The sequence below is a fragment of the Tupaia chinensis genome, unplaced genomic scaffold (assembly GCF_000334495.1).
Source record: "Tupaia chinensis unplaced genomic scaffold, TupChi_1.0 Scaffold000161_1, whole genome shotgun sequence".
Taxonomy (NCBI): domain Eukaryota; kingdom Metazoa; phylum Chordata; class Mammalia; order Scandentia; family Tupaiidae; genus Tupaia; species Tupaia belangeri.
This window is the reverse complement of record NW_006159632.1, coordinates 1,729,981-1,737,152: the sequence shown is the minus strand read 5'-3', so window position 1 is coordinate 1,737,152 and position 7,172 is coordinate 1,729,981. Positions and strand designations below refer to the sequence as shown.

The 7,172-nt window shown below is 59.6% G+C and overlaps 1 protein-coding gene across 1 annotated transcript in view; it reads right to left on the bottom strand.

Annotated features, from left to right (window-relative positions):
* The window catches only part of NID1 (nidogen 1), a 54,443-nt gene that overhangs the window by 24,706 nt on the left and 22,565 nt on the right, over nt 1-7,172 (bottom strand). The window contains 3 exon segments of the mRNA XM_027770855.1: nt 1,644-1,766; nt 2,430-2,579; nt 6,334-6,459. Coding sequence (XP_027626656.1) covers nt 1,644-1,766; nt 2,430-2,579; nt 6,334-6,459 — 399 coding nt within the window.

Below are 7,172 nucleotides of genomic sequence, written 5' to 3'. Positions count from 1 at the left end.
GCCCATTCACGGAGCCCACAGCGCGGTTCACCTCAGTAGTACAAGCGGCCACTGGCAGCCGGGGGCGTCACACACGGCGTTGGCTGCACGGCAGGATGCTCGTGGTCAGAAGGCCGAGTGCACTCATGGACCGGGCTCCAGCCTTCGCCCCAGTGGTTCCCGCCTGGCCCACGCCTTTGTCCATCTCAGCATTCTCTTATGCAGGGAGATGGGAAACGCGCTCCCCCTAAAAGCTGACCCCAGCGTTACTCGGAGCGGCACCTACAAAGCGGGTCTTCCATGGGGCCAGCTCCATCATTCTGCAGTGCCCAGCTCCCAGACGTATTTCGGGCACTGGCCTGGCGCCATCCTCATCCCTCAGTTTTGATGAGCTGCCATCCAAGCTCGGGCCAACAGCCACTCTAAGCTGCCTGGTCCGTGTCCGGTCTGACAGGTGACACCGACCACTCCACGGAGTCCTGGTCTGCATCTTCTCCTCTCAGGCAATCACCCGCACCCCCACGCCCACTCCACCACTCGTCCCCTCACTCTGAGGGACCTGGGCTGACTAATTTTATGCGTCACCTTGACCGGGCCACAGGATGCCCAGACATGATTCTGAGTTTTCTGTGATGGTGTTTTTGGGTGAGGCTAACATTTAAATTGATTGTATAGGGAACCAGCAGTTAGCGTAATGGCTATGTCGCTGGACTCCCACGTAGTCGACTGCGGTTCGCGTCCCGGATCCGGTGGCTTAGAACTCACGCCGGGCGCGTGTGCGTGCATGCCCAAGATCCCGAGAGGAGAATGGAGGAGAAGGGATTGCGGCGTGACCATCCCCCCGGGGGGTGATTTCTCACTTTCTGTCTCTATGTCTCTGTCTGTCTGGAGAGCGCACCCGCCCTATAGCGAAAACCTCTCCAAAAAAAAAAAAGAAAAAATTGATTGTATAGTAGATTGTCGTCCCCAGTGTGGGTGGGCCTCATCCAATCAGTTGAAGGCCTACACAGACCGGAAAAGCTGACTCCCTCCCAAGAGAAAGAGAATCCTTCCTGCCCGATGGCTCTGAACTGCACTGTCTTTTCCCAACTTCTGAACCTGAACTGAAACATCAGCTCATCCCGGGTCAAGTCTACTGGCCTTCAGACCGAAAACAAACCATCCACTCTTCTGGTCCTGAGGCTGCTGGGCTTTCTGGGTCTCCTGCCTGCCCACAGCAGGGATTGGGGTCTCCTGACCTCCGTAACCATGCACGTTGACTTCTTATGGTAAAAAGCTTTACATATACGAGGGTCTCCACGGAAACCGCACGTTATGAAAAATTATGCATGGGTTTCAATTCGTTTTGCACTAAAATAACTTGTACTTTGGTTCCATTCTTCCATAAACTCTCTGACGCTCGCCTCATGTATGCACGCTCTGCCTCTCGCTGCTCTCCTGTCACAGGGGCACCAGGCCCCCACGGCCGTGTGCGGTGGCCCTGAGGCTGTGCGCTGACGGCCCGTGCAGCTCACCCTGCAGCCCATGTATGGTGTGGACCTTCCACCCGATGGCCCTCGGGACTCTCTCCGTGGAGCCTCCCCCATCCTAGCTTGCCCTCCATGCCCACAGTGACCACCCCAGGGGTACAGCAATGGCACCACCCGGCCGCCGCCTCGCCTCACCTCCTGGCACGCATTGCAGGCCGTCTCCCTGGTAGCCCGGTTTGCACTGGCAGACAAAGGAGCCCGGCGTGTTGTAGCAGAAGGCGTCGGGGTGGCATCGGCTGGGCTGACACTCATCCACATCTGCAAAGCAGCCAGCGGGCCGGGCAGTGAGGTTTCTTCTGGGATCAGTGCCCACACAGTCACTGCAGCACCTGCTCGCGCCTGTGGAGCCTGCTTCTCCTCTGGGAGTGAGCTAGGGCTCACCAGACACAAGCACAAAGGGGCTTGCCAGCCTGCTCACAGGTGCTTCATTAGCACCCAAAACTGCGCTTACAGAGGGGCAGGGACTCCCTGCTCACAGGTGCTTCATTAGCACCCAAAGCTGCGCTTACAGAGGGGCAGGGACTCCCTGCACTATAGAACAATCCCTCCCACCCTAAAGGGCAGCTTCGACAGTGCCTGAGGGGTTGGAGAGATTATGAGTCGCGCGTTCAGTGAGTGAAGAGCAAGGATCTCGGAAACTCTCATCTGTGTCAGAAATCCCGGGCTTTGCCGACAGGCTCCAAGGTGTGGTTAGTGACTCGAGGCAGAGAGAACCCTGCTGAGCCGTTCACGCTGACTCAGGCGTGTGTTCGGCAGGGGAGGCCCTTTCAGGGTTAGCGTGAGCGGCCGACTGACTGCAGACACCTCCCTGAACAGAGCCAGGACGCGGAGCTCTGCGCCCAAGGACCACTGCCCTGAGAGGCAGCCGGGACCCTGGTCCTTGCAGAGCAGTCCTCACAGAGAGACCAGGGGTCCACGCACCTTGGCAGGCTCGGCCATCCCCGGAGAAGCCAGGCAGACAGGAGCAGGTGTAGGAGGAGCCCCCCGTGTAGATGCACCGGGCCCGCTGGGGTATGTCGCAGTCGTGGAGGCCAGTGGCACAGTGGTCGACTGGGCGCTGGTCCTCGATGGCTTCAGAACAGAAGAGGATGCTCGCTGCTGGGAAGGGCCCAGGCAGGCGGTGCTCCCCCACCTCCCTTCCTACCAACGCCCAGGCCCCTGGGCTCTCCAGGGGGTAGTGGCTGCACCCCAGGCCCGGGTGTGGCCCAGACCTCGCCCCGCACCCCCAGGCAGGCCACTGCTTTGGTCCTATCTCCTCCCACCGCGACTGCCCGGTGGCCACAGCCGGCTGACAGCACGGTCACTCCACCCACACGTGCTCCTCGGCTCTCCCAGGCTCCCTCACAGGCGTTCCATGTGGATCCCCATGGCGAACCCAGGACCAACCTCCCCTTCGCCTGGACATGAAGGGCAATGCCCGCAGAGGCTACATGGCACGGGCCCAGCCAGTGGAGCCCGTGGAGCTGAGGCTCTGTGGGGTAGGCAGCCAGGTTTACACCAGGGACACATGGGCCCGTCGGGGCCTTGGGAAAGGGCGGCCTCCCGGCCCCACCCCATCCTCTGTAGAGCGGCCTGAGTGGGGGCCTGTGGCACACTGGCATCCTCTAAGGGCGGACCGGCCCGAGGGCTGAGGGTGACTCGGAGGCTGGTGGACAGGCCCAGATGGGGCAGCACCAAGGCCTGGAGCTCCCTGCTGCTCGGCTACAGGGTCCTCGAATGCCTGAGCTGCTAGGTTCTTTCTTTGCCTTTCCCTGCCGACTTGGAGAGAAACCTTCCCAACCCAAGACACGGAGTACCCAGGAACGGCCACTGAACCCCCCTGCGGCATGACAGGCACCTGTCTGGACGCCACATGCAGACCGGGCCCACACCATTAGCTGCCTCTCCATAGTGAGTCCCGGGGCCGATAAAAGGCATGGACCCAAGCAATGGAGGTGACAGCCCTCAGACTCAGGCCACCCCAGGGGCCAGTCCCCAACGGACACACAGACCCTCTGGGCATTCCGCTCTAGCTGTGGAGCAACCACATCCATCGTTCAGACAGAATCGTACTCAGGATTTGAACCCAGGAACAGGGAAGGCTGGAGATCAGCCTGAGGCAGCTCCCCAGGAAGCAGTAGCCAGTCCAGTCCCCTCACGTGCAGAGGGGGAGCTGAGGACCAGGGAGGGGGACCCTCGGAATGAGGGCCTGGGAGCAGACACACGTCCTGTAGCCCCTACGGGCACACGGCCAGGTGAGGGCAGGTCCCAGAGCCGCCAGGATGCCACGTCCCTGCAGCCTGGTCAGGAGGGGGGTCTCCTGGTGGCCATCTGGGACAGCGTGGCACTCTGGCACACCGGGTGCTGGGCAGAGGAACGTGGGTCAGCCGGGAACATCAGTGACACAAGCCAGACCCAGAGAGAAGAGCAGGTGCCCTCGCTCATACGTGGCTACGATGCCATCCTCGGAGAACAGCGGCTCCACGTCAGCCAGGCGAGGGGTTCACGCTCAGCGCCAAGTGCGGAACCACCAGCCACAGCGGCTGATTACACCCGCCCGTCTGCACGCGTGGCTCTCAGACTGCGGGAAAGCACGTGGGCCCACAGGCATACACGACTGCTTTGTGTCAGTTAAGAGTGAGTTTTAGGGCCAGCTGGTGGCACAGAGGCTAAGGGACTAGACCCCACATGGCTGACTGAGCACTTCGAGTCCCAGACCCGGCAGCTTGACAGTCACACTGGGAGCGTGTGTGCGCAAAATCCCAAGAGGAGAGTGGAGGAGGAGGGATTGGGAGACACCCCCCCAGGGGATTCTCACTTTCCCTTTCTCCCTGTCTGTCTCTCCTCCTCTGTCTCTCTGACAGGCATGCACATCCTACAGCGAACTAAAATAATAATAATAATAAAAGTAATTTAAAAAGCATATGAGGGGAGACCAGCAGCTAGCGTAATGGCTATGTAGCTGAACTCCCATGTGGTTGACCGCAGTTTGAGTCCCAGGCCCGGTGGCTTAAACTCATACTGGGCATGTGTGCGTGTGTGCCCAAGATCCCAAGAGGAGAATGGAAGAGAAAGGATTGCGGAGTGGCCATCCCCCTGTGGGTGGTTGCTCATTTTCTGTCTCTCTCTCTGTCTGTCTGGTGAGCGCACGCGCCTGATAGCAAAAACCTCTCCAAATAAATAGATAAGCGTGTCTGAGGGGCCAGCAGCTGGTGTAGCGGTTACACTGCTGGGCTCTCACATGGCCAACCACAGTTCCAGTCCTGGCCCTGGTGGCTTAAAACTCATGCTGGGTACATGTGTGTGCGTGCCCAAGATCCCGGCAAGAGAATGGAGGAGAGGGGAATGTGACATGGCCACCCCTCTGAGGAGTGATTTCTCACTTTCCCTCTCGCTATCTTTGTCTCACTCTCTCTTGTGAGGGCATGTGTCCCAAGGCAAAAATCTCTTTTTTGGGGGATAGGGGAAGAGGTTTTTCCCATAGGGCGCGTGAGCTCGCCAGAAAGACAGAGAGAAACAGAGAGAAAGCGAGAAATCACCCCCCAGGGGGATGGTCACGCCGCATCCCTTCTCTTCCATTCTCCTCTCGGGATCTTGGGCACACACACACATGCGCCCGGTGTAAGTTTAAGCCACCGAGTCCGGGACTCAAACTGCGGTCAACTACATGGGAGTCCAGTGATATGGCCATTATGCTAACTGCTGGTCCCTCAAAAACCTCTTTAAAAAAAATTTTAAAACAGTCAAAGAATAAAAAAAAAAAAAAAAAGGAGATGATGTCTGAACATAAGAAAAGCCTAGCACCCAGGCTGCCTCACCGCTGAGCATCAGGAATGGCGGGCCCAGAACCCAGGCTACCGTTCCCACAGGGGCCCCAGGGGATTTCAGGGACTGAGCATACAGCTCTCCAAGCTTGAGCCAAAGGCCGTGCGAGTGGTGTTGCTGCTCCCCTCAAGACGCAACGAGTCAGCCAAATACACGGAACCGAAGTCCTCGAGAGAGAGAGGACGACAAGTCAGAAACGACTTCGGCCAAGCTGAAACCGCCCCTGGTGCTCGGGACCAGCTCCTGGCTCCCCGCTGTTCAGCTCGAGAACTGCCTGGTCCAGCCTGGAGACACCGGCAGCCTCATCTGAGCTCCAGACTGAGCAGCGGGCACGTTCTGGAGCCCCAGCAATGGTGACAGAGGCCAAGAGGCGGCTCGAGGCTGCAGGAAGGGCACCCTGACCGTGCAGGCCGCTGATCTGGAGGGCGCTTCTGCACGCTGCCCGCTGCCCTCTGCCCTCCGCCTGGCATCCCCACACCTCGGCAGCTACGACTCGTGGAGCCAAGAAGTTAGGGTGCAGCGGCAGGAGGCAGAGGGAAAGGACCTGGCTCTCACCGCCGGCCCCCAGCACCACCTGCCACTGCAGGAGCAGCCCGTCAGCGGCACCAGCTCGCTTCCCCAAGCCGAGGGGGCTGTGCCGCTCCTGTGCTAGAAAACCGCGAATCCGCAACGAGAATGGCCCAGGGATCTGAGGTACAAGTCGGCAGAATCCGATCCAGGCTGGGCAGCAGCACTGAAGGCCTGAGAAGGCAGGCCTGGGACATGGACCCCGAGGCAGCCACTTACAGGAGGGCGGCGTAAGAGCCGCGGTGGCCCCAGAGGCAGACAGGGTGACGAGGCACCGCCACAGCCAGTGTGGACCGTACCACCCCGTGTTCCCATGCTGGGGCTCTGGGCGGGTGGGGAGGTGGGGGAGCCCGATACGTCCACGAACTGGCCTTGTCAGCGCCATAACCTTGGCCAGGACTGTGACCTGGACGACGCCTTAGCCAAGGCGGCCCTGAGTTCCCCGGGCACTTACCCACACACGTCGCCTCGTCGGAGAACCGGTAGCCCTCCACACACTCACAGCGGAAGGTGCCCGGGTGATTACTGCAGACCGCGTGGCTCCCGCACACCGAGGGCTGCTCTGAGCATTCGTCGATGTCTGCAGCAAACATTTTTACAATTAAGATTTTAAAACTTTTTCAAATATCACCAAATATAATAAGATAGGAGGTGTTTTTTTCCTGAGCATGGATCAATTTTAAAACAAATTTCAAACACAGTTACGCTCGGTCCTCCTCAACCACACACTCGGGCACGCGGTCACTGCTGGTCCCTCTAGAACTCTGAGATGTATGTGCAGAGGACTTAACAGCTGAGACCACAAGACTTCCCTCCCTCTCAGGAGGCCCCTCCCCAGGGCATCAGCTGACTCTTTGCCTTGCGGGACAAGCCTCGTGGCCCACCCCCGACAGCCTGTCTGGCTGGGCCTTCACTGGGAGACGCATGCCCTGCTGGCTTCCTAGACAGCCCAGGATGGCCTTTTTGCTGCCTCAGCCCCGTGGCGCCTAGAACCAGGCAAAACCCCACACCAAATGGCGTCAGTCTTTGAAAATGTACTGAAATGTACGTTTCTGCAGTGTTTCAGACACAGCTCTCAGACGAGGGCTGCCAGGCACAGCTGGGAAGTCACAGAGCAAGGCCCCTCCCAAGGCAGCCTCTCCCGGGAACTAGAGGGGCGGGGCTGGGGCGCTGCCAAGAGTGGACAGGCTGCAGCTCCAGCTGTAGGCAGCTGTTCCGACACAGTGAGGGCAAGGCCGCACCATGCCCTTGAGGGGCGCTGCGGCACGGAGGCCGGGATGCCCAGGCTCCACG